This window comes from Stegodyphus dumicola, chromosome 2 (assembly GCF_044657685.1).
Source record: "Stegodyphus dumicola isolate Sdum_Otavi_A_Nest chromosome 2, ASM4465768v1".
NCBI lineage: Eukaryota > Metazoa > Arthropoda > Arachnida > Araneae > Eresidae > Stegodyphus > Stegodyphus dumicola.
The window spans coordinates 249,265,655-249,293,451 of record NC_140769.1 but is presented as its reverse complement, the minus strand read 5'-3'; the positions used below and the strand labels follow the sequence as shown (position 1 = coordinate 249,293,451).

Sequence of the window (27,797 nt, the reverse complement as noted above, 5' to 3'; positions counted from 1 at the left end):
TGTTTGTGTATTACGGATTACGGTAATTAAATTACTTACTGTTGTGGATAAAAACAACTGCAAAAGAGTATGAAACCGTCTGATCATACAGTAATAAACAAACCTTTTTCAGACGGGGTCCATTAATCCTCAGCTTGCTTAATCCGCCGCTGGGGAACCAGAAGTTGACTGCATAAAATACGTGCTTTTTTTGTGTATTATTTATTAGCATCTATATACTATATAAAGAAAGTCTATGTGTTTGTTCGTTAATAACTCAGTCACTACTACAGCTATCTTCATCAAACTTTCTACAATTATTTACTGGATCCTGGAAAGGTCGACGTCTACTTTTTCCAAAAGAAAAAGGAGCTAAAATTGGAGATACTAATTAAAAACTTGGAAAAACGATCATTTTCGCCCACATTTTTACGAGTGGCAACAGTCTCGCAAGCTGGAGATGAAAAATCTGCTTTATTTGGAAAGTTGTTGCCACTACTTGCCTTCAAATCCTAGAGTCGAAGTATTAATTAAAAACTCTGAAAGAGCTAATTTTCGCAATCACTTTTCCGAGAGGCAACAGTCTCGCGCGTTTTAGATAAAAATGTTTTATTTCTAAAAGTGTTGCCACTGCTTGCTTTCAAATAGTAGAGTTTGTTTATCAAAAATTTTTAAATTTTACAAAATCTATATATATAAAGAAGAATGTCTCTTTGTGTGTTTGTTTATTTATTCTAGATTGATTTCTGATCAATTCTGATAAATATTTTGCCACATTTATTCGACTAAAATTGAATCAAGGTGAAATATTGGATGGATTTTGAGCTTTTACGAACATTTGATTAGAAAGACGAAAATCATTTAAAACTGTGTGCCATCGTTGCTGATATAATGAGAGAGAATTAGCTTATTTTTCTATTGAAATTTTTATGTGGATTCCATATTGCATCAGACTGAAAAAATGTATGACTATAAACGCATTTTTTGCATTGTTATGAGAGAAGGATTACAGCGGTATCCTTCCCTCTGTTGTTAGATACATTACTCTCAATCTAAGTTAACTGACATGGGGTACTTTCGCTAGTTCATAAATATTTAAGAAGGATATCATGAAGCTTGGTTATGGTAATGATTTTATCGTATGGGAAAATGGCAAAATTAGCAGACCGTCGCTTAGTAAATCGGTCAGTTTCGCTAAAATTTTGCGGACAAGATTTACACTTAAAATTTTTCAAAGCTACGCGTAGAATCTGCACTTTAGGGTTACGCTAATAATTTTGCAAAAGCTTCACATCCGATGATTTACAATAATATTTCCAAAAAATATCTTAGTAAATTCGAAGAGATAGCATAAATTTATAGGGCATAACCTAGTTATAGTACATTATATGAAGTATTCAATTTAAAAGTAGAGATTGCGTATTTAAGTTTCGACCGTATATTTATATATCTCCACTACTAGTTCAAAATTACTATTTTGAACCGCGTATTACCGCGTATTTCCATTCAAGACTTTTTAACATAAGGTTCTGAAAATGTTCTGAAAAGAAAAATATTTTTCCCTACCTGTAGGGGCTTTCAGAAAAAGAACTCGCCTAATTTTAAAGTGGATTCATTCGCGTGGTGATTACTTTCTCCTACCTTATTGATCAGCTCGTAGACTTCGGGTGCATGGGCTGTAGTTGATGAAGCAATAATAGTTAAGAATTTCAAGAAAACGAAGATATCTGATGTTTTTGATTATTCCGAAGATCACTGAGAAGACAGACTGAACGGTGACGAAACCGATGACAACGGTAAGGATGTTGGGTGACAACGGTGACGATGCTGGATATGACGAAAACGATAACAACGAACCTGCAAGTTGTAGTAGGTGAGCACTTCTTAGCAGCATTAAATTACCAGCGGATTAGTAGTGAGTAGTAATAAGAGGGGGAAAGATTCACGGTAAAGAGAAAGAGAAATGAAGATATATAATTAGATAAAAAAAGTATATAATTAGATAAAAGAAGTATATAATTAGATAAAATTCATATCATCCTTATTAGAATATAGTTTTCTTTTAAAAATAATATTATGATAGTTACCGATAGTTTATATAAGATTACTCTTTATTCAATGTGTTCTTTCTGTAATCACGTCCATCGTAATTTAAATTATTCGCATAATTTTTCTCTTTTGATTTTCGTGCAAGAAAATTAGTAAAAAAGAGGCAAATACGCGTGTAAATACGGTACATGTTATAAATATGTGCATTAGCTCTTATGGAGGTGTGTGATCAAGTTTTGGGTCCGACGTAGAATATGATGTTGATCATGGTTGAGTGGTTTTGCACAAGATAGATGCTAGGTGACCCGTTGAAAAAACTCTTTAATCTGTCATAGCATTAGCGAGGTAAATACGCAGTAGTAAACCAATCTAAGATTTGTGACGGTTATTTAATAATTACACATGTAACTTTAATATATTTGCAGCGCTATACAATTGCTAGTAAAGAAAAGGAGCGATAACAGATTAGCGGGTAAAAGTAGCGGGTGAAAAGCGAAAGTATGTTACTGATGCTAGATAGAACTTGTAAATTTACCTAAGACGGACCTCAACAGATGGAGACTAGTATCTCTTTAATATTATTAGTTTATTAAAAGTTTTGGTATGTTAATAATCAGGTAAAAGCTTTTACTTTCACTCATACCATTAAATAAGTGTGTAGAGCCATTAGGTATTTTTGGAAGCAGGTAAAATGAAAAATTATGAAAATTTTCAGTTAAATGGTAATGTCAGAAAAGAAAATCACTCAGGCAAGCAAATGCCTAGATCTCTTTAATTTCGGTCGGTGTTCTCAAAAGGAAATACTGAACGGTTCAGGAATATTCGCGCTATTTCTCAGCGTCTAGAATCCAGATCGTACGTGATTGTATTAATGGTTATGGCAAAGTGTATAAGGGCTATTTGCATAGAGCAGAGGTGGTCAACTTTTTTATACCTACTGCTCACTTTGTAGGTAGTAAAGTTTCTTTACCGCCCACCGGTTTCGCAGTAACTTAATTTAACTCAAAATCAAAATAATTTTTTGAGTGGAGGCTTAGTAATATATATATATATATAGAGAGAGAGAGAGAGAGAGAGTTAAATTTATCGACTTATTTTCTATTTTTCTTATATTTATAAGAGACAGAAAATTTATGTCCCACGTTTAGATAGCCGGAGCATCGGTTCCAGCGAAACTGTTTCGGTTAGGAACCCTTCAATGATAGGAAACGGAGAAATTCGTTTCTCGGAAAAATGTCTCCTAGCCTCACGCTTTGTTAAGATGTGATAATCCCATTATGCGAACTATAGTCAGAGAACAACACCCAAGAGAAGTGGCATACCATGGCAAACAAGATTTACTTAAAAACTTGTGTCCGAAAATGCAAATGGCGACAACTAGAAGGCAATGTTCGTAGACTAGAAGGTGTATGGGACAGGGAGAAGTGTGATCATTTCAGGCCAGGATGTTGCAGGAGAAGGATGAATCGATGTACTACCTCAGTTCTTTATGAACATTTTGTGGAAAGAGTATTACCGTGTTTGATGCTTGATGTTCCAGCAGCTGCTCTCCGAAACATGTTTACAGCATGATGGAGCGCCTGCATATTTTAGCAGTACTATGTGGAGATAGGACATATCTTGATTGCTAGATTGGCAGAGGCGGACCAGTCATATGGCTACCCCCGACCTAATTCCCCTGAACTTATCCCTGCGAGGATACATGATCTATAGTTAAGTCTATGGTGTACGAGATGACCGTAACATGGAACATGGATCTCATCTCCAAGATCGCTGAAGCCCGTGACACAGCTGTCCATTTTGAACGGGTCCGTGAAGCCATGCGTCGTCGTTGGGAAGCATGTAATTTGGCCGATGGAAGGAATTTTGAACACCTCCTATGATTTAACCATGTTGTTTAATAAATGTCATATTAATACCTCTTTCGACATCCTTTCTTTCTTCTTCCCTACGGTTGCGAACATTGCCTTCTGGCTGTCATCGTTTGCATTTTCGGACACAAGTTCCTATGTATATCTTGTTTGTCATGATAAGATTTACATAGGAACTTGTGTTTGGCAACGACCAACATGTTTGGCAACGGCCTTTTGATACACCTGTACATGAACCAGGAGAAAGCTGCACTCGGAAAGAACGGAATTTCATCATCGGAGGGACAAAAGTCTCTACTGCCCTCCATTAAAGCTTAAATCGCCCACTGGACCAGGTTGAGTATCCCTGGCCTAGAGGAAAGCTATCTTATGAAACACCTATTATCGCTAAACTTTTTGAGAAACTCATTTTTTCCAGAAATATACTATATAGAAAGAAGATGTCCCTTTTCTACGCGAAAGAGCTGCTAGAGAAACGTATCCTCAAAATAGTAAAATATTGCGGCTACGTACGCAAAACTTATCCCTGAAGGAAACTCATGCCCAAAAGTTACGGCTAGAAACTCCCACTAATGCTGGGAGTTCAAACTAATGCTCCGCTGAGAGAAAATGCATTTCTCATATAAGTTCCTTATTAAGCTGCGTATAGGTATATCTGACAAGATCACAAAACTTAGAAACTAAGAAAATGCTCAGCCTAATCATGAGAAATTGTTCAGTAAGATTTAATTTTAGTCAAAACATATATTTGTTAAGGCAAGGTCAGTCATATAGCCAGTTTGTTAGTCAATTCTCAATCAATTTGTCGGTAAAGTAGCCAGCTAATGCTAAATGTATGTGCAAAATTCATAAGCAGTCATTTGATTGGCCCTTAATTGTACTCTTTATTTAAACAGCCTATGATGTATCTGAGTGTTTTCCTTTTGTTATACCTGTAAGAGTATTCAAAAAATACTATATATTATTACAGCAGAATGCTGAACGTTGTTTTAACTTATTTAATGAATAATATATGGAGAAAAGAATTAAAACGACGAAATAATTATGTAATATAAACTTTTAAACTGTAGTAAGATATTTTGTAAGTATAAATTGGGCATTCTTCAAATTTCCTCTGATCGTTTGCAAGTAGATTATTTATGAAATAAAAGGAAGTAAATTAGACTTAATAGTATTCAACATTTCGACAAAATTACGATTCTTTCAGAGAATTTATATATATATATATATATATATATATTGCATGCGGTTAAATTAAAAATCTTAAAATGTGTGTCTATTTAAAATATTCAGACCATTAAGTAAAAGTTGATTTGATGAAGAGCTTGCCAGTTTTCTATAAATAACTGAAGTATTTATGCCAAAAGAAGTCCCTAGTATTTTTAATACGCAAATTTAGAAATCGCTAATGCTAGATTCATATCCAGCATATTTATCAAGAGGCATATTTTAATACTTACAGATTCATTATTGATGCCAATATGAATTATATTTATGTGTTAAAATGTTTTTTAATCATAAGATAAATGTTTTTTAACACAGGCGATAGAATACACCCAAACATTTTCTAGCCCGAAAGAGGTATTATTCTCGAAGTATGATTACTTTAAATACGGTTTGATTTGGTTTATTTCATTACGGCAAAGCCCCTAAGGAATGCCTTCGTGGAGAACTATCTAAGGGAAACTGACTCGTATACACGTTACACATGGGAGAAAACCGCGAAGTTAGCCCGGAATCTAACCCAAGTTGGCGAGTTAACCGCTCGGCCATTGTTGCGTCTTTATAAGCGATTACTTGATTACTTACAGGATTACTTGATCCGTTGTCAATGCGTTGTTTCACTTTTGATTCGAGCTTGTTGCCATTCGGTAAAATATAAGATATTTATTAGTCCAAAGGGGCAATTTGCCCAGAAGGACTATTAATTTCGTTTTTGCAATTTGCGTCGAAATGTTTAAAGAATCTGCATAAATATATGTATGTTCTTCGCATTGTGATAAAACAACGGTACCTAGAGGCATCAAAATTTGAATAACGTAATCTTCCATAAAATATGGGCCTGATTTGAATTTGAAATTTGTTTTATTATCGATCTCGTATTTTGTAACACTTCAACGAATTTTTCAAACGAAACGATTTCAAAGCAAGCAATGGCAACACTGTAAAAAAAAAAAAAAAAAAAAAAAAAAAATTTATCTCCAGCGCTTGAGACTTTGTATCGGAAATTCTAAAGATATGCTCATTTTAAAATTAATTTGTGATATGGCTGTTGAACTGAATTAGTTTGAGTACGTAGAACACAGCTGTATGTACGGGCAGAATAAATGACATTTAATAAATAAAGGTAACACAGAACGTTAAAAAAAAAAAAAGTCCCCTTTGGAAGTAATTTAAATTCTGAAACCTTTCAGATTTTTTTTCTTTCAAATTTAATCTCTCTGTAATTGATTAACAAATTAGGTTATTTAAAAGCAGTCGATGCACTTCTTAAGAATTATATTTTATTTTACTCTTTTAATCTGATTTATTTAAATAAAAATGCATTTAATTCATGATATATCTAATTAAAAATCTTAAATGTTTTGTAGAATAATGTTATATATTTTTTTTTATTTTTAGAAGATTTAACGGTCCCAAGTTAGTCGAAATGTATATTTATCTAGCATCCTCTAAAATGTTCCGCTATTCTACACCTGGGCAACTTTTGTCGATAATCTCCACTGATAAACCATATTAAACTTCAAAAGAGCCGTATTAGGCCACCGTTAAAATCTGCACACATTTTTTTTTTCCCTCTTTTTTACTTTTTGTATGAAGTAAAGGGTATATTATAATCATAAAAAATTTAGGGTATCATATTTCAACGAAAATATTCAACGACTATATCCGTCCATCCATTACGACCCCTCTCGAAACCATTTCAACGATTTTTTTTTTTTTTTTTTGCCTCACAGCTGTATGTACGGGCAGAATAAATGACTTTTTTCCCGAAAACGGATTGTGAAACGGATTTTAAAATGGATTCCGAAGAGATTTTTCTCGTGACTTCTGATAACTCAAAATGAGTAACCATAGAATGTTGAAACTTTGTGTATGCAGCTGCTATAACATGTAGTTATACACCTCCCTTTCACGCCGCTCCAAACCTATATAAATGTATTATTATAAGGTATTTTCTCCGTCCTTCTAGCATGCCTTCGTGATGTAATGGTAGCATATTCGGCGCGTATTCGAGAGGACCACGTTCGAGTCTCGGTGAAGGCACTGCACATTTTCACGTTTCCTGCTTTTAAAAAACTTAATGACTCTACAATATATATACCTACTCTGTTACCCGGCTCGTTCAGCTCAAGTTTTTTATTCTTAGGTATTGGTAAATTGTGGAATTGTATTTAAATATTATGGAATTTTATTGTTCTTATGTTATTAACTAAAGGCCTTTAGTTAATCTGCATGCAGTAGTTGTAAAATGATCAACTTAAAAGTTGTTTAAATGCTACTAAACCTAATGAGGCCGCCCATTTGTTTACATTTGAAACTGTTAGTTGAGTGTTAAATTAAGTCAACTTGTGCACCAACTTCAATGCGGTTTTGCCAAATAGAACCAAAAGTAAATTTTAATTTGGTGCACCGAAAAATAATCTTCCTATCCGCTGGCCGAATTGCTGATTTTTGTGTAGAAACCCTAATTTTAACTTTAAGAATTGTTTGTTTTTTTTTACTGTTTTTAACTGTATTTGGTGTTTTATGTTTTTCTGTATTTTACAATTTTTAATGAAGGTGTTTTGAGTGAAGTGAAGTGCTATGAAATGAGAACTAAATTAATTGATTGAGAAATATATCTCTAATGAAAATCGAGGAAATAAGCTTAAATGACATGCAGCAAAAAAATGTGTGTAATTTAATATTCCGTACAAAGAAGTCTGGTGTCCAAATGAAGTTTTTAATTATAAATTCGTATATAGCTCTCACGCCAGCTAATTTTTTTTTTTTTTTTTTTTTTTTAATATTACACGGAGATGTTATCGTTTCAAAATTTCTGTGAAATTGGGACGCCATGAACAGGTACTGTTGCAATCGGCGATAAATAAGATAGTTTTTGTTTTTAATTTGTCTTCAGTATCATAATACTACTTTACTGAAAGCAGTATTCAGTTAGTTATTTAGAAATTCATTTTTATTTGGACCTCTAAATAACATTTTGTAACAATAGTTATCTTATACCATAGAATAACATTTTGTAACAATAGTTATCTTATACCATAGAATAACACTTGTTACAAAATGCTGTTATTTTATGCCATAAAGTAAATAGCTATTTTGAAATACCATAAGTAATATAAAATTCGATTGCAAAGTTTCTAATCTTACTTCCTATATATATTATCGTCTACATTAAAAATGAATTCCTATGGTGAAATTTTGTAGGGACAAGTAATGTGCAGGAATTTTTGTTATTTCTTTTTTGTCCAAACATTTATACTTTTTCAATAGTTTGATATTTCTTTTTATACTATTTTTCGTTAGAAAAGAAAATCAAAAACAAGCGCCAAAGTTTTTTAAATAAAAATTCTTTTTGAGTTGATTTTTGATTTAATTCAGCTCTGAAAATTTATTTTGTAAAGAGTTATTTGTAAAGAGTGTATATTATTTTTATTTAAGAAGCGAAACATTTATGTAACTTTTTACAGTTAAAATATTTTTATATATTTTTAATTTTAAGAAAACCGTGCCGTGATGTACTTTTCTTCGAGCTTTTATTCTGCAATCTGAAATTTTCACAATGTTGTTATTTACTTCTTTTTAAAACGCTTCGAAGAATACTTCTTCGGGTTTTTGTCACAGATTTGCCATTTGGTCAAAACAGAAAGTATGCCACTTGTGAAAAATTGTTATACGCCTCGTAAGGAAGCGATCCAGTGACATTACTGCGCATTTACGTCTTTGATTAATCAAGTCTTTTTTTAATTATATAAGAGCACAAGTCTCCATTGGCATAGTTTAGATGAATATATTTTGCATTTTATGTATGTAATATCTGTCAACGTAAGTAACGTTTAATCTAGTATGCCAATCGTACTCTCTTAGCTTAAAATTGTTTCATTTGTTAAACTGAAACCTGCACGCCTAGATGAGATTGCATTTTCTTGTTATGATTTTTATATTCTTTTATTTGTTAAGTATTTTTTTAATATTTTGAAACATTAACGGTAAATTTTTCGAAGTGTTAAGACTGTAATCTGAAATTTCAGATTGCACTTTTTCCTTCCTCTGAATTTCCGCTATTTGGCTTAATTCTGAACGCATAAAATGTGAAAGGAGTAAAATTCCAGGAAGTGTCAAGAGAGAAATAAACGCAGTTTCCTCCAGGTTTATTTGTCATTGTTTTTAACAGATACGACGCTTATCTAAAATAAGCACAGAGATTGCCTTAATCACAGAAAGTTACAGTAAATAATAAAACCCATAATATCATGCGTCAGACTAAATTTACGTGATAAATCCTGAGCAGGAAAAAATTACTGCAGTATAGTTTGCTCTTTTATAGAAACTTGTTTCTAATCTAAAACTGTAATTTCTATCCTATGTTTTATGCACATAATAGCCGAGGTTATTAAAGAACGTGATAATATTCAAACAATAACTAACGAAAGTATTCAAAATACATTGCTTCAATAAAATATACATCTTAATATATTTATTAGCCCAAAGGGATAATTTGCCCAGAAGGGCAATTAATTTCGTTTTAGCATTTTGCGTCGTCCACTAAACAGTGCGTTTCACTTTCCAAATTGTCGCCACCATATATTAGAGGCCTGCATTCTATTTAAAGAAATTAAATAAAGAAGAATCTTCATGAATGTATGTATGTTTCTCGCACTGTGAAAAAACAACGGCACTTAGAGACATCAGAATTTGAGAAACGTAGTCCTCCACTGGAATATGGGCATCAAGAAGCCCAAATTTGAAATTTATTTTATTATCTATTTCATATTTTGTAAAACTTTAACGATTTGCTGATTACCAAACTCAAAAATTTCAAAGCGAGCAATGGCAACACTGTACGGGGACTGGGGGGGGGGAATTATGTCTCGCGCGCGAGACTGTGTATCGGAAATTGTAAAGATACGTTCTTTTAAATATTTCGATGATATTGCTGTTAAATTGAATTTCATGGTTTAAGTGCGAAAAACATGATATTTAATATATAAAGGTAACACACAAAACGTTAAAAAAACGCTGCTTTGAGGCAATATGATATCTGAAAGCTTTCATATTTTTTTAGATTTACTTCCTTCATTTACTTAGATATTAACATTTGAGAGAATTAAATATTTAAACGAATGTGAAACACAGACACAACAATGCAAAAAAAAAAAAAAAAAAAAAAAAAAAAAAAAAAAAAAAAAATTCCGCAAAAGAAGAATTAGAGGATTTTCACGTTTACAAAAGAAAGTAATTGTTATTAAACCAATATGCTGTTACAAACACCGGCTGGGAAGCTCAAACTAATATTTCGAGGCTTTCGTTAGTAAGGAAATGAAACTCAAAAGGTGTCTATAGAAAAGAATAATTCTGATTTTAAGCATAAAAATGTCACAAAGACGTTTGATTGGCTATACAGCTATCTTATTCCAATTCGATTTTTTCTAATTATAGCAAAAATATGGTTTCGCAATTTTTGAAAAAATACCTGTACATATAAATACGAACTAAATATAAATGTGAACAATAAACCTATTATGAATCTTACATGTGAACAAGGCATTTGTTTTTAACAAGATTTCTTAAAATGAAAGTGAAATAAATTTTATTTTATACATTTTCTCAGTCTTCCTTATACAGTATAATTTAAGTGCTTCAGAGCTTCTTTTCCTTCTTAGGTAAGGCTTTCCGCTATATAAACTCAAACGGTTGGCCATTTTGACTTTATGCGACAGTTGCCACCTACTAGGTAAATAATTTCTGAGTAACCAATTTGCAAATCGGAAATACCGTGTTGGTATGTGGCCTTCATGAACACATATATAGTCGGATTGCGTAAGCTGTGTGAAATATGCTTTGAAACTGTTGAACCAGAAGTGAAATGGAAAGCATCCGTTTTTAAAATTATGGTATATTGTAAATCACGTGCATAATACATCGTAAATTTTTTAACTATTTGTTGAGTTAATGATGTGACGTAGTGCGTCTTGTTTATCGTCTTGCAATGAGTTATTGAAGTTACAAATTCTTTTATTTTTTAATGAAAGCATGATTTCCTGTTCTTAAATCACAGCCGCCGTAAAACATTAGGTAATTCATGCTTTGCCTAGTTGCGGCAGGTCCGAAAAGAAGGCAAAAACTACATGTTATTGCAACGTGTTTTTTTTTTTATTTTCCATTAACTTCATTTTCATATTTTCATAATAAAATAAAATTTAAAAATTTTTATACAATAAACTTTTATTTCAATTGGATGATAATTAATGGGGGGACTAAAAGGGGAAACATAATTTATCATATGGTTAAATGAAAATAATTAATTAAAAAATTCAATCTAAAATATTCATCTACAATTTTATATCGCATATAATAAAAGTCTCGGCGTCCATGATTAATTTTAAACGATAAAGGCATTTGACAACCTTTAGGCGCCCCACGCTCTTATAATTCGAGATATAAAATTATAGATGAATTCTAAAGATAATTAATTCTAAGATAATTAATCTATTAATTATGTTATTCTTGTTAAACCATAACATAAATTATTTTTATCCTTTTAATGCATTAATTATCATATCCATTCTAAATAAGATCTTACTGTATAAAAATCTTTTTTAATTGTATTTTATTTTCTGCTTTTTAGTCACTATTAAAATGGAAAAAATAAATTATGAAAAAATTATTAAATAAAGAAATATAATTGAAAGTCATTCAGGGAATGAAGAAATTGCTTTGAACATTCAGTTTCCGAAATTCAATGTAATAACAATATTACAACGAGCATTTTACTTGTAGCTAAAATGAAAAAATCTGATGTGTTTGTTCACCACATGACTTCCTTGTACGGAAAATTAAATTATACGCACTTTTTATGCATTTCATTTACGCTTATTTTCTAAAATTTCATTAGAGATATATTTCTCATTCAATTACCTAATTCAGTTCTCATTTCGCAGCAAGGCAAAAATACAAAAAATCTCAAAGTATTTTCATTAAAAATTCAAAGACAGAAAACATAAAACACCAAATACAGTTAAAAGAATTAATAGCGGTCAAAATGGATATTTTCGTTGAAATTTGATGCCCGGAATTTTTCGTGATTACAATACTTCCTTTACTTTGTAAAAGGAAGTAAAAATGAATATCACCAATTTGTCATTAAATGCACCAAGATAGCAAAATTCGTCATTAATTCGGCAAGACTTAACACCCTTTTTCCTTCTGTTCTGTTTCAGATTGCAATACATTTTTTAAAAAAAAAGTGCAGAAAACCGCTTAATTAATATTTTTTTCATCATTCTTGTTTTATTAATATTTTTTTCATCATTCTTGTTTTATTAATATTTTTTTCATCATTCTTGTTTTATTAATATTTTTTCATCATTCTTGTTTCATTAAGTCAAGAAGTTTGTTTCATAATCTGTGAAAATTTCAAAAATCTGTATCCGATACATACTTAGCTGTTGAAAGTTTATGTCAAATAGTCTAAAAAAGCAAACGGTTTTCAAAAATTCACTTAAAATTTAGAAACTAAGTTATAATTTTAATTCGAGTTTCATTCAAAAGATGTGTTTAGTATATTCGTTAAAAGAAGATATGCACGAAAAAATCGTTTAAACTTTAAATCTAAGGAAAAAATAATATCTAAAATTAAATTTTGAAAAAAATCGCTTCACCTCATTGCACTGTCATCAATAGAACAATGTGGGTTCAAAATTTGAATTCGGCAACTTATCAGGAAGTAAGTTTAAAATCGATGACAAAATTCCACTCACAGTGAAACACTACAAGTGAACTAAGCAAAAGCTTATAAAAACGTTATGTTTGTAAGATAAGAGATAACAAATCAATACCTATTTATGACCGTTCGAAAGAAGTGTCTTGTTTTACTTAACGTATGGAATAAAAAACAATATATACAAAATAACAATTCCCTCTTCATCAGGAGCAAAGAAATCTGCAATAATAGGAATCTACAAGCAATCTCAATCTTGCAGATTTCTTTGTTCCTGATGAAGAGAGACCTGTAACTGTTTGCCCTCGAAATAAATTGAGATCTTGACTTAAATCTACGCCCAACTCAAGGTTGTTGTGTTACTAATTTTATGTTTCACTTGGCGTGTTTCTCTTCGGCTTTTAAAATGCATTTAATTTATAATATATCTAAGTGATAATTGCTCTGTTTTAGTTTTCTATCGTTTTTAACCAATATCATTAATATAATCTAGAAAACACGAAAATTAAAGTTTTTATCAACATTTGAACTACGATTATATTAATAAAAATTTTCTAACTCCAAAAAATGCATACCTTAGTGTAAATTATGAATTGGATTCAAAATTTTTATTTTATTTTATAAACACAGATTAAAATCCGTAAAGAATACTTTGGTAAGTCCAACAAAGGAAGTGGTTTGCATAAAAAATTCTAGTAAAGTAATATCATAAAAAACAACCTGACTGTAATGCCTTATAAAAAGGATGTCGTTTAATAAAAAAGTCCGAGAAGCATTTTTAAGCAAAAGTAGGCTTAGAATTTTAATAATTTTGTATTGAGTGAATTTAAGGATTGGCAATTATATTTTAAGCGAAGATAAATAGAGCAGATTGTTAGTTTCAAAAAGGCTATGAACGAATACTCCGCAATGCAGCTCATTGATTCTATTCACACTTGGAAAAGGGCTGCAAATGATTTTCAAGTAAAACCTAACATTATCTTAAAGTTATAATACAAATCCAACTAAGTGGATGATCTGTGTTTTCCGAGATGTCCTTTGGAAAGATGCCGAAATTTCGGAACTTGGATAGATACTTCACGGTCACGGTTTTTAAGACCTTGTCTAGGATGTTTCGACCTTCGTCTGCGATCAAACGATCGATGCTCTTCGTCTGCGTTTTCTGCGCATTGCCACGAAGGGTTGGTTCTCTGGAATTCGCTAAACTTGAAAGCTTTCGTGGAACAAAGGTGTAAGATCAAAGATTGCTATTAATAGCGATTTGTGGAAACATTGTAGAAGAATAAATACTAACTTTCATTTATGTAATACTAAAAGTCATTTAAAAAACCGTTAGAGAGATAAAAGTAACATAAAATCACTGAAATTATTATACATGTTCATGTTTTATGCAATTTCTTTATTAGTTTGAATTTTGATAGTAGTAGGTATCCACCAAAGAGTTTATTCCGCATGGATTGCTTCATATCGACGCTAATTCCACACTATTATCCTTATCCTGTACCTTATAAGATTTCTTCTAATGTTTTCGAGAAAATTTAGGATACTCACCTGTGAAACCTTTTACATTTTTTTATTCCTTCCCTTTCTTGTTGCCTTTAAAACTGAAGCAATGCTTAAAAGCTAAAAATTAAAATTAATATGGTATGCGGGTTGCGAATATTTTCTTTTTAGCCATTACATCAAGAAAAAAAAGAGATAATTGCCAAGCGATAAACAAAGTGGATCGGATGTTTTGGGCAAAATTGAGCATAGCAGTAATAAATAATATCTAGATGTGTTACATCGATTTCTAAAATAAGGAAAATCATGAAGAAATGTTAAAAAAGAAAAAAAATCCGCTATTATTGTTTTCAAGTGAGCTACATCTCTACGACTTCTAAGGAAGAAATTTATTTGCTTATGCTTTTTGTTCTTGTTTAATAGTAACTGTAGATGTTTATTAGTATATGTAGATGATTAATAGTAACTACTACTGTGTTGCTTGTCTCCTCTAGGATTAGTGCTAGCCATGAGTGGTGAATACAAAATTAAACTTTACTTCGAATTCTTCTTGCGAATAATTGCGATCATAACGGTCGAATGGTTGAAGATTTGAGCTTTCGCAGTTTGTACTTCTAGAGGGCGCCACTAAAGAGAAGCGGCTATTTTCGAATTCGGCAATCCGTTGCATATGCATGATTTGTCGTTTTATTTTGAAATATTTTCACATCTGACAATTTTATAGCTTTATACTATTTTATTTTTTGACTGGTTGGTATCGACGGATACATCTGATACATGTCATTTATGCTTGGGAAAATTCAGTCGCAATTTTCTTAATAAACATTTCGTAAAACACCTGGAAAAATTCAGAATTATTGTTTTAATAAATTTATGCAGTTTGGTGCTCTTTAGTACCATAAACTAAGTCCAAACTCCGCGCAGATAAAGCTTATTAAAAATTGACTTCTGCTATGTCTTAAGAATGCTATGTCTTTCTGTTATGTCTTTTCATGTAACACTGTGCACTGTTAGTGTGCACCTTTTGATATGCACTGTAAACACTATCTGTGGAAACCCTCGAGTGCAAGCAAATTTACTGTTATTCTCGAGAAAGTTATTGAAGATAATGAAACAAAAGCGCTTCATGTGAAGTTTCTCTACGCTTCGCTAGCATTTCAAATTTTATATTATTGACAATTACTGATTGCGCTGGCGCATCCACAAATTCTTAATATTGTTACTTCGATGCTCTTCGTCTAACCATAACATAAATTATTTTTATCCTTTTAGTGCATTAATTATCATATCCATTCTAAATAAGATCTTACTGTATAAAAATCTTTTTTTAATTGTATTTTATTTTCTGCTTTTTAGTCACTATTAAAATGGAAAAAATAAATTATGAAAAAATTATTAAATAAAGAAATATAATTGAAAGTCATTCAGGGAATGAAGAAATTGCTTTGAGCGTTCAGTTCAATATTACAACGAGCATTTTACTTGTAGCTAAAATGAAAAAATCTGATGTGTTCACCACATGACTTCCTTGTACGGAAAATTAAATTATACGCACTTTTTTATGCATTTCATTTACGCTTATTTTCTAAAATTTCATTAGAGATAGATTTCTCATTCAATTACCTAATTCAGTTCTCACTTCGCAGCATCTAATAGGTTCTCAAGGGATTCATATTTAATCTTCCGAATGAATGATTTGATAGTCCGGTGGTATATGAAACTTTGTCAATATTTTAGAACATTCTACTCAATGAAATTTGTGCTGAAGGAAAGATGAGTTTGCAAAAGGAATTAAATTATTTCTGTTTCAAAATAAACATCCAAACTAAAGTTAAATGAAAAACTCCTCTGTGAAAAAGAATATTACCAATTAACGCTTATCTGCTTTGTATAGGCTTCTAGAGGAGCGAAAGGAAATCTAATAAGTTCTTGTTTCTTTTTAACGATTCAAACTAATTGTACAGGCATCATATTTAAAATTCAAAAAACTTTGAGAAGTCATCCAGATTTGGCGACATTTCTCTAAAATGTCTTATTTACCGACAAATTTTGAAAATCAATAGCTTCAATTTTGTTTAAAATAACACGCCGAATAATGATTATCGGAGAAGTCAAACAACAAGAATCAGCGTTATATTTGTAAATTTTTCCAGGACTAGTTTCGATGTTTCTGTAGTTAAACCATTGAAACTAGTCCTGAAAAATTTAAAAACTGTAACGTTGATTTTTGCTGTTTTGACTTCCATTTTACCAAAGATGTAAATAAGCTATGTACGGCTATGTAAATAAAAAAAAAAACGTAAAAATTATAAAAATTGTAAAATAAAAATTTGAAAACAATCTCAAATTCATAATAATATGTACATCTAAAATGCATAACACACAGATTTATGTACACATGCAAACGCGGACTTAAAGTATTATGTTCTGCAATTCATTGCGTATCTTTAATAGCTATTGAAATTGTTGATTTATTTATCTTTTAATGCATATGCAACAACATTTCGGAATGCTCTTGATTCTTTATAAAGGAGTTTTGTTGAATTATAACAATAACAATAATAATAATTAAAACTTTTTTTGTCCTTGTAAAAGATTGTTTATTCCAAAGTTTGTACTTTTTCTTGAGGTAATTTCGAATGTAGTCTGTATGTAAGAATGTCTTCGCTTTTCGCACCAATATTAATGTGTCATGCTAGATTAAGTTAAGAATTTATATATATATATATATATAATAAAATTCCATAGTCAAGCATACACTTAAAATTCTAACTGTATGTTCTTTTCATTTTTAATGGCGACGTTCTCTTATTTGAAAGTACGTGGAATTAAATCCACAGTCTCGTAGTCAAGTTGTTTTTCCCGCCTTTTCTGCACGTGCAGTTATAGAATGTTCTGGAAATATTTAAAGCGAACTGGATTGGCTGACGAGGCTGACGTCATTTCTTGGAAGCTCCGCCTTTCCAGAGGCTATAAAAGGACTCGCAAAAGAATATCGGGGCTTTTTCTTAAATGTCACGATGCAGTAAACTTAATACAAAAAGTTATTAGTAATTCTTTTTATTTACTCCGGATATCTGATTTTGTAACTGCTATTTCTTCTGAATAATAATAAATGGATCCTGTTTTTTTTTTTTTAACTTATCGTCTGGTAATTTAAGCTACGACTAAAGCTGGTACATCATATATATATATATATATATATATATATATATATATATATATATACATATATGAGAGAGAGAGAGTGTTGTTTTAGAATCATGAACCCCCCTGTTAGTTTATTTATTCATTTATTTATTTTTTTGTTGTCGTTTGTTTCAAAATGCAATTAATGCTCGAAGTGGTTAACTGTAAAAGCGTTAAAATAGCTGGTATACGTTATATTTAAAAAAACAAATTAACTTGAGTACTGCCGTGACCTGTCTTTCATGTGAATGGGCTTGTTTCTTTCACTTTCAAGAAAAATATTATTGGTCTGTATAAAAATAACTAATTCTCGTGAAGTTTAAAAACATCGCTCTTCAAAGAAGAAAACTGCCATTAAACTAAAAAAAAGGCTTCAGGATGTTTTCCGCGAAAGTTAAGTTCAGTGGTTTTATGACAGAAGGCGCTTAATAAATTAGAGTAATGCTTTTTGTTTCTTTTTTTAACTCTGCCTTTTAATGATTGCTTGATATAAATAAGTAATTTAACCAAATTTGGAACTGCTTACTATTAAAAATTTATGAATCACTTATTAATGATTTCGACTTGCACTGAAATAAATGTTGCTATATTTACTTTGTGGAGAAAACAAATATTAGAATAGTAAGCTCTTAGTAATCCAAGAGTTTAATGACTTTTTACCTTCCAAATTATAACAATATATTTCTTAAAAGTGCAAAAATATGAATGCTGAAATGCATTTTAAAGTTTCGGTATCTTGAATGGGCAACAAGTTTTTATTAATATTTATATCATTAATGTAATTAATAAAAAATTCGAATACTATAATTTAAATCATATTGCCCAATTCATTTTTCTTCTTGCGCAATCGTCTGCATCAATAGAGAATTCTAATCATAAAAAAATAAGATATTATAACCATTTCTATGCTATAAATTTCTTTCTTTTTTAAGGTTATTTGGAATTCTGCAAAATATTTTTTAAATTCATAACAAGTAAACAGCAGAAAATTCATTACTTTTTAGCATATTTCAGAGAATTAGTTTGTCTATTTTTGCTGACATGATAGACATCAATGCGTTTATGCATCATTGAGATGAATGAATTACTTGGACATATTGGAAATCGAGTTGATACCACAACTGAATGAAAAAAATGAAGATTACCGCCTTAAAAAACACATTTTACCAGTTCATTACCATAATCACGGAGACAATAATCATGACCATTAACGAGAATACCTGGGTCAAGATTTTCATAGGACAGAAAGACGACTCATTAATTCCGTGGCCACCTCAGTTTCCAGATTTAATTTCACGTAGCTTTTTATTGTGAGGTAGGATTTTCACACATACACTTTTTATGTTTCCACTTTCCACTAATATCCAGTCGATCGTGAAAAACTGGCCATCGAAGAAACAGATTGGTGCAAAAAATGGATGCCATTTGAGTAAAGGTGGATATAATGAGCATTTGTGAAATATGTAAAAAACTTCATAATTAAATAAATATATCAAATAAATATATAAGTAAATATATAAAACCATAAAAGGAGACCATAAACGTCAACATGTACGCTTATAAATATTGCATTCTATTGCTAATGTACTACATAGCATAAATTTTTCTCTCGGTCAAAGCTTCAAAATAATAATGTAGTAATTTCAATGCCTTTAACATTTCATTTGAATATTTCTTTCTTTCATTTCAGAATTACCTCCCTTGGCTAAAACGAAGCGGGTGTTACTTGGCTTGTGTAAAGGCGTCTGTCTACTGGGCCTATTATGGGCATTTGTCTGCTCCTTAGACTTACTAAGCACCTCATTCCGATTACTCGGAGGCAAACAAGCTGGAAGGGTTTTCAGAGACAGCGAGCTCTTGAGGAATCCTGTCGTGGGTCTAATGATTGGCGTATTGGCAACAGTACTAGTCCAAAGTTCGTCCACATCTACCTCTATCGTCGTCACTATGGTTGGTACAGGATGTAAGTCTAATCATTTACTTATATTTATAAACAGCAACTTGTATGAAAATTACTTTTAATTGTGCTTGACAGAATAAAGAGATAAAAGTAAGACGGGAGAAAAGGATTTTAATGCATAAAACTCAGATACATACTATATAATATCTTACAATGTGGCCAAAACGTCCTTTTACACGTGAACTAAATGCGTGTAACAATATAAGATGGTAAAATATGTAAGATTTGAACCTTCCATCCTGATCACTGATATGGCAACAGTGCTTTTCACGTGAATATGAACATGACAGCCGCGTAATTGCCAAGTCTGTGCATTGACCAGTTCACTGTTTCGCTTTTTTTCGCTTGCTGTAGAACAATGGCAGATATAATCAACCTCACTTTCGAAAGTATGTGGATCGATAAACGGAAGCATAACAACGAAAATATGACACAGGTGATGGACAGGTTTTTGTGAATGGTTTGGTAAGGAGCCACCAAATCGTCAGACTTTGATCGTGTATGCTAAGAAAGCTTTTACCTGGGAAGTGTTTTGGATTGATTAGCCTCTCATCTTTCTTTTACTGCGCAGATGTTCAGATTTTATGACACCATACAATGCCCTGAGGGGTCATCAAATCAAACTTCAGGAAGAAGCGGTGCGTGGACAATGATGCTCTGCGGGCAAGGGCGCTTGAAGCCTTCCAGCATCTGACACCGCAGCTGCTAAAGCGGATCAGTAAGTAGAACATTCAGGAGTATCAAGATGTGCACTTACTGAATAAGTAACTGTAAATGATATTAAAATTACAAATAAATAATTGCACGTGTGAAGGGACTTTCTGGCCGCCTTGTGTATGTCTTAGAGGTTCTTCTGTCCGCCTACTTTTGTTTGTGCATCGTACACGTAAATATATTTAATGTAACTGATGCTTACGTCAAGTAAGAAATTCGCTTTGCTATTAGATGTCTTCCAGCTAAAGGGTAGGACACAGGATGCACCTAAAATATATCGCAGATCGTATAATGTTTTTGAAAACATTATACGATTATTAAGTGATAGCACCGCGCGCAAATGGTACTAGATGTTCCAAAAGGGACTAATATATGTCCATGGTGAAAAAGGTTGGGAAAGAAATTCTTTGACGATTGATGATTTCCTTCCTATTTTGTGATGCTTTAGCTCAATGATCAGTAGTAAGCCTGTTTAGCAAACAGTTGGTCACCCGCTATTAAAAAAATAGGACAGAAACCAGTCACTTCATAAAATAAAACATTACTATTTTTCTGGCTTTTATATTGAATGTTGGGAGAAAAATTTATTTCCAAAGGTAATTTTAATACTGAAAGTACTATCCTGCCCAAAGTTTTATACTAGTTACATAATGTTTCTGGCGATATTGTTTATAATTACAAACAGTCTAAGTGCACGCCATCCGTTACGCGGAAGCATCGAGAAGGTAATCTAGCTCCAGCCACACATCTTGAAACCTATCCCGTGTGATGTAGTTGACAACCGTAAGGAAGAGGTCCTAAAGATCATTTAGATTTGTGGATATTAGAGGTACACAGACCTTGCCCTTCACGAAATCCTAAAGTCATACACAGTTTAAGCAGGGACCACTTTTAAAAATGCTGGTTATTTCCATCAGTGTGACAAACTGTTGTTCAAAAAGCTGCGCACAGATTATAACATTGCTTGCTTTCGCAAGTTCATGACTGCTCCAACTTCTTTGTTGCTGAGTAAACGTCATTTTCGATGTCACTGCCCTCTAGCTGCCGGAATCAGAATTACCGATTCTTAAAAAAGAAATGTGTGAAAACATAAAGATTTAACTGAGTTTCGAATAAAATTTCTTCAAAATATTCCTTTATTTATTAATTATACGATATCTTGAAATTAGGGTCTGTTTTTATGTTCAGTCTGCATATTAATGCGCTTTATCTAAGCCCATTCTCCTTACGAACTCTTTGGAAAATTGTTAAAACCAGCCCTCATAAATGTTTTCATATACATTTAAAAATTGCTGAGATTAATATTTTTTCTACCAGTCATAATGAAGCTGCCAAATGAAAACTAGTGACAATGGTCACTAAGATATCTTATAAGGTATTTTTTTCCTTTTTGCCGTGTGCCTTCATAGTGTAATTAGAAGCACTTTAGAATAACAATTGGGAGGTGCGGAACTCGAATCCCGGAGAGGGCACTACACATTTTTCATGCCTTCTGCTCCGATGTAAAACAACTCGACAACTGGCCTCCTTTCCAGTCGTCCTTTAAGTGGGACAGAATGTAAGGATATTTTCTTACTCCTTACCGCATGTCTTTGAGGTGTAATTGAAAGTACGACCGATTAGCACGTTTCGAGCTCGAATCCCAGGGAGGTCACTGCACAATTTCCATGTGTTCTGCTCCCATGTAAAACCTAATGATTCTATAATCTTAACTCTTTTTCTTGAAAATATTTGCTAACTGGGTGAATGGAGTTTATATATATGTGTGTATGCGTGTATACATACATATATACAAAACAATTTTAAGAAAACAAAATATAAACATACCTAGCATTTTCGTGCATTAAGCTGCTGAAAAATTATATAAATAAAGAAAGAAAGTAAGAAATTTAGAACCAATTTTTCACAAAGACAAAAAATTTAAATACATTTCATAAAATCCTATAACTGTAAAAAAGAATTTAAAAAATACTAAAATACTTCATTTTAGTTTTAATACTTTTTAAATTCTTTTGTGAAACATTGGTTCTAAATTTCTTACTTTTGTAGAAGAGAGATTTCAATGGATTTCAAAGTTCCTCTCCATCTGAAGAAGTAGCACTAAAGTTGATTGAATTCCTCTTCTGTTTTTGTTAATTTTTCTTTAAATTTCATTGATTTTTTTAAATGGAATTTTGTTTGTATGAAAAGTTTTGGGTTTAGTTTTTTAAAATTTTTTGTGCATTCATAAGATTATATGATATTTATTAATTATGAATTTCAATTTTTGGTCTTTATGAAAAATTAGTTCTGTGTATATATATATATATACATTAGGTTAAGAAAATAGGAATACAATTAAATAATTCCTGCGCTTGAGCTTCTGGGGACTGAATTTTTAAAAAGTTATTATAATATTTTTTTTGTTAAAATGATTATTTTATCATAGGAAAAAATGTTTAGGGTATTATTGTGTCGTGCTTATTGGCAATGAAATGTAAAAGCTGCAGAAAATTTTCTTTAAAAGGGGTATAAAAGTTTGGAAAAAAATATTAATGAGAGAAAGAAATAAAACTACCCCTTTTAGAGAAAGTATTTTCCGGTTGAGACAATATTAATACCAAAACATTATTTCCTATATTTCCTAGAATAGAATAATCGTTTTAATATTTTATACATATGTATATATAATGTACAATGTAACAAGTGAATCTTAAATTCATATTCCACAGAGAGAGAAAGAATAAAACACTGCAGATTAATTATAGGTAAAAACACAAAATAATACAAAAAATATAATGAAAATATTACACTGCGAAGCAAACATAATTGCTGCAGTGAACTAAAAACACGGTGAAGCTCAAAAAGAAAAATTTCATAAAATCCAAACTGAGGTATTATACTTCTCAAGGTGTCTTCTTCGGATGACTGAAGCAGTGAAAAATGCAATTATGTTTTTTTTTCTGCGATAAACAATGAAAATTTTAGTAAGATTAAAAGTAAATCTAATAAACTTAAAAAGCACAGTTCCTACTCTCTTTCCAAAACTTATTTCATAACACTGTCATATTTACTTAAGCCTACGACAAAAATTGATATTATAACTAATATTTATATCTTGACTATGTCCATGAAGAGCTAACGCATTTTTGGCATCATAAGTGTAATATTAAATAGCCATTCTAAAATCATTTTTCAAAAATTTGCCTCGTATCGGACTTGTTCTTCGAGATCTTTATCAATAGCAATTTTTTCCCATGCTTCTTACGCAGCTCTCTCTTCCACATGTGATTTGGAAGAACTAAGGGTTTTAATTTTTACCGTTAAATATTACCATTACCTTAACGTCAACCTTAACCTTAAACGAGTTGGAATACGACGGAAAACGTTTACAGTACGCAACATCAATATGTTGCACTAAAATGTCCGTTTCCTTGTGTAGTATCTTTTGGAAAGGGCCAGTAGGTTTTCTTCATTTTCATCACAATTAGATAGAAATTTTCTCATATCATCAGTAATATTGTTACCTACATAATTAACTCTATCTACTGGCGTGCACATATGTATTTCTTCTGTATATTTTTTATCAACCTTACTAGCAGAGAACACTTCAGCCTATTATGTGTATAGTTTTTTATTCAAGCTGCTCAACCTTACGGCAGAAAAGATATCCACTGAAGAATATTCTGAGTATGATGTTTTAATGACAACGCTGTCTAGTTTTGGGAGTTTTTTTTTTTTTTTTTGGGGGGGGGGGTTAAAAGATACAGTATATTTATTTTTACAATTTCCATTTTTGTTTGCAACATGTTACTGATTTTTTACATAAAAATATAACAAACTTTTAAGAAATAAAGCTTACGCAACGCTTATCAAGGAACACTCCAAGTAACGACGTTTTTAGTTCGACTTGTTGTTGCCACACGGCGAATCTTAATAACTATTCAAAACATTACATGATATTGCCACTTAGGAAATCTTAATAATTATATAAAAACATTAAACTATGTTCCACTTTTCTTTATTTTTGTTTTTTGTTCCCCATTCTTCCATTTTATCTTACTCATTTTAACTAATAATATGTATAGTATTTTATCAGTTGTTATAGTTATTTTAATATTTATTACCTTCAAATTTTATTTTACAACCGACAACTAATAAATTTGTTTTTAAGCATCTGTAGAACTAAACATAGCACACGGACTACTACAGGGTGCGAACACTTAGCTGTTCTGGTTGCCCTTTGTTTAAATGTGCATGAGCAATCTAACCAAAACTTACCTGTTTGGCTTGTGATAACAATTGTTTGCTATGCTTTAGTACCTTCTTATGCTCAAATATAAGAAACACAGTAGAAACAAATCTGAAATGTTTATCTGAAAAAATAGCCTTGTTTTGGTTAGACTGCGCATGTGCTTTTGATGGCAGTGCTGCTATATTGGCAGGCCGACCAATACTTGTACATAAGAGAATTCATATGCTGCGGTATGCAACTTTATTTCTAATTTTTATATTTATTACTTATAAAACAATAACTATGTGTAAAAAAATGTTCACAATTTTTGCTTTTACGTATTTAAAAGTTAAATATTTGAAACACGATTAATAAAGTAATAAATAAAATGGTATGTATATACTGTCCCCCATTTTACAACATCTCTTACTTTAATTAAAATTAAGATGCGAGTACAAAAGTGAGCCAATGCCATTAATAAGCACTATTAATGTCACATACAGAAACAAAAGTATTTCAAATGTATAATCTGAAAATCTGTTTTCATAGTTCAAGTCATACTTTTATTCCTCATGAATGCGAAACATTTTAAATATTTTGAGACATTTATTATATTGCATAATTTATGACCCCGAATAAAACATATACTTTAATATAACAAAAGGAAGTATACTGGAATGGGGGGCATTTATATACCTTTCAATTTAACAGGAGCAATACATTAAGTTAAAAAATGTTTTAAAGAGAATTTCTCTAAAATGTTTAAGGAATTCTGAGAATTCCTTCGTATTGAGATATCTCTTAAAGATATAGGTATGTACAATATCCTATTTTCTTTACTGCTGCCGGGAAATCAATCTATTTGATCGATATCATTCTGTCTCCTCAAGGGATAGTTTAAAAATACTTTCTTCCGTTTTTTGCCCCTGAATGTTTTAGACAAGAAATGGCAACAGTTTCTTATGAAAAAATATATTTCTTATTTTATTTCATTGAATGCTCGCTGAAACATTAACTGAAAAATCTTTAGAGAATATGGTGATAATTTTTTCCGCAAAATGCCATTTTGGAAACCAAGCTCGGCTTATAATACATGTTACCTAACAAATAAAAATATTTTAAGATCATTTTCCCCCTCTCCCCTTATTTTTACATTACAATGTTAGATAAAGTTAGTTGAATATGATAAAGCACAGGAGGTCTACCTACCTAGGAAAGGGAGGCCTTCGTGGAGGATATTTTGTGAGAAAATAACTTATATTCACATTACACATGGGAAAAACCACAAAAACGAACCATCCAGCCAATCTGTTTGCTAAATTCAAACTCGGTCGAACTTCTAATATCCAGAATCTTAACCACATGACCACTAGTAAAGCTTTGAATTAAAAGAAACTCTCAGTTTTACCCCAAAATATAATGTTAGTTAATTTAATTAGCGTTTCCATACAACATCGACAAGAAATCAAGATGTGTAAAGCTATGTTAAAAGAAGACCAATTTTGTTTGTGAATGCTTTAAAAATGTAAGACGATGTAATAGTGGGAGATCCGCTTACGTGTAATATTCGCCTTTGGGAAGAGTTTTGTCTTATCAAGCTGTTACAGAAATTATGTCACTAGAAGAGTAAAACCGCGTTTAATCCAGTTTTTCCCCATAGAAACGGTGCAGGAAAATAAAATTGAATTGTTGAGTCCAGATAAATCAACTTTAGACCGAGTTGTTTATTTCATTCTTTAGGAAAAGGTCATATTTCATTAAGAAAATATGTGATATCAATATATTGAAGAAAGAATTATTGATCTCTTGACATTTTTTCGCAGAAGATTTTCAGGTACTATTTTTGTTAATGAATTATGTCAGTTAAAAAATAGCCCTATCTTAAAATGTTATAGAAATCTAAAATATTAAAAACAGTCGTAATTCCAATAAAAGGTTTTCAGAGCATTCCCAATAAAACTTTGCTATCCTGAGCGACAATGTATCAATAAGTGTCAGTCTAACCACTCACGATGACAATATTCGAGAAGAGGATTCCTGAAAAGAAAATGTAATAATTTCTGAACTAATCATATAGAATTTTAAAGTTTACTTCGAATCAAGAAACATGAAAAATCAGCAATGCGCTCCCTGGTTTTCGAACTCTGTACCTTCCGATTGCTAGCCAGACGTGCTTTCTATTACACCACGAAGGCAGATGGCAAAGAAGCTGAAATTTCCTTACAACGTTTTCTCATATTTCTTATATGATTGCTAAGTGGATGATGTGCTCTATTCAAGAAGCAAAACGGAAAAGAATTCGGTGCTTTTCTGTTAATGGGCTGCCATTCAGCTCTAACCAATTTTAGATCAATTAACTAATTTTAGATCAATTAGCAGAAACAAACGGTACCCAATTCTGACCCAATTCATTGTACACAATTCTGCTTGAGATGGAAAAGATTACATTTCTATGAAAGATTAATATTACAATAACAGAATTAATGTAACCAAAATTTAGTTATAAAATAAGAAGTAATTTAAGTACTATAAGAAGTTCTATTACGTTACAGCTATTTCTTAATCACTTACAAAAAAGATTATAAATAATGTATACTTATCAGGTAATTTTTGAATAATTTTCATTCAGACTCCATTTAGTTTATAATTATTTTTCACGTATCTTGAAGGACACGAAAAGCCGTGGGTAGAACGAATTAGTGAATCTATTGCTTGTCACTGATACTGAGAATAAGTAGTGACCCTGTGACATTTTCATACAACGGCAACCCAGTTTGGATAAAGAAGCACCATGATTTGTGAGGTTCTTGTCCTGGTTCTTCTGACCTTCTCGAGAAGACTTTAGAGCTAAGAAATTTTACATGTCTTTAATTCGCATAAATATAGAAATATTCGTAAACATTTAGAAAATGTATATCTTTATAAGACACTTGCTTTTACTGAAGATTTGCTTTCAAGAAAAGACAGACAAAATACAGAATAATTAAAAACAGAATAATTAAAAATCAAAAATTCTGTCTTGAATTTAATTAATTCTGTCTTGAATTTAATTATTCAAGACAGAATAATTAAAAACCTTATAAAATGTTTTCACTTTAATGTTTTTCGGAATTTTATTTGGAATAAGATCGAATTTCTGTTTCTAGTCCAAATGAAGCCTAAACGAAATTTCATCATTTTATTATCATAGAAAAGCAATCACATACAAAATTTCATCATTTTATTATCATAGAAAAGCAATCACATACAAAATTTCATCATTTTATTATCATAGAAAAGCAATCACATACAAAATTTCATCATTTTATTATCATAGAAAAGCAATCACATACAAAATTTCATCATTTTATTATCATAGAAAAGCAATCACATACA

The 27,797-nt window shown here is 31.3% G+C and overlaps 1 protein-coding gene across 1 annotated transcript in view; it reads left to right on the top strand.

Moving 5' to 3' along the window:
* Window positions 1-27,797, top strand: part of LOC118182226 (sodium-dependent phosphate transport protein 2B-like) — a 119,456-nt gene that overhangs the window by 54,212 nt on the left and 37,447 nt on the right. Inside the window, exon 2 of the mRNA XM_035351547.2 lies at window positions 19,226-19,498. Coding sequence (XP_035207438.1) covers window positions 19,226-19,498 — 273 coding nt within the window. The remainder of the gene's footprint in view (window positions 1-19,225; window positions 19,499-27,797) is intronic.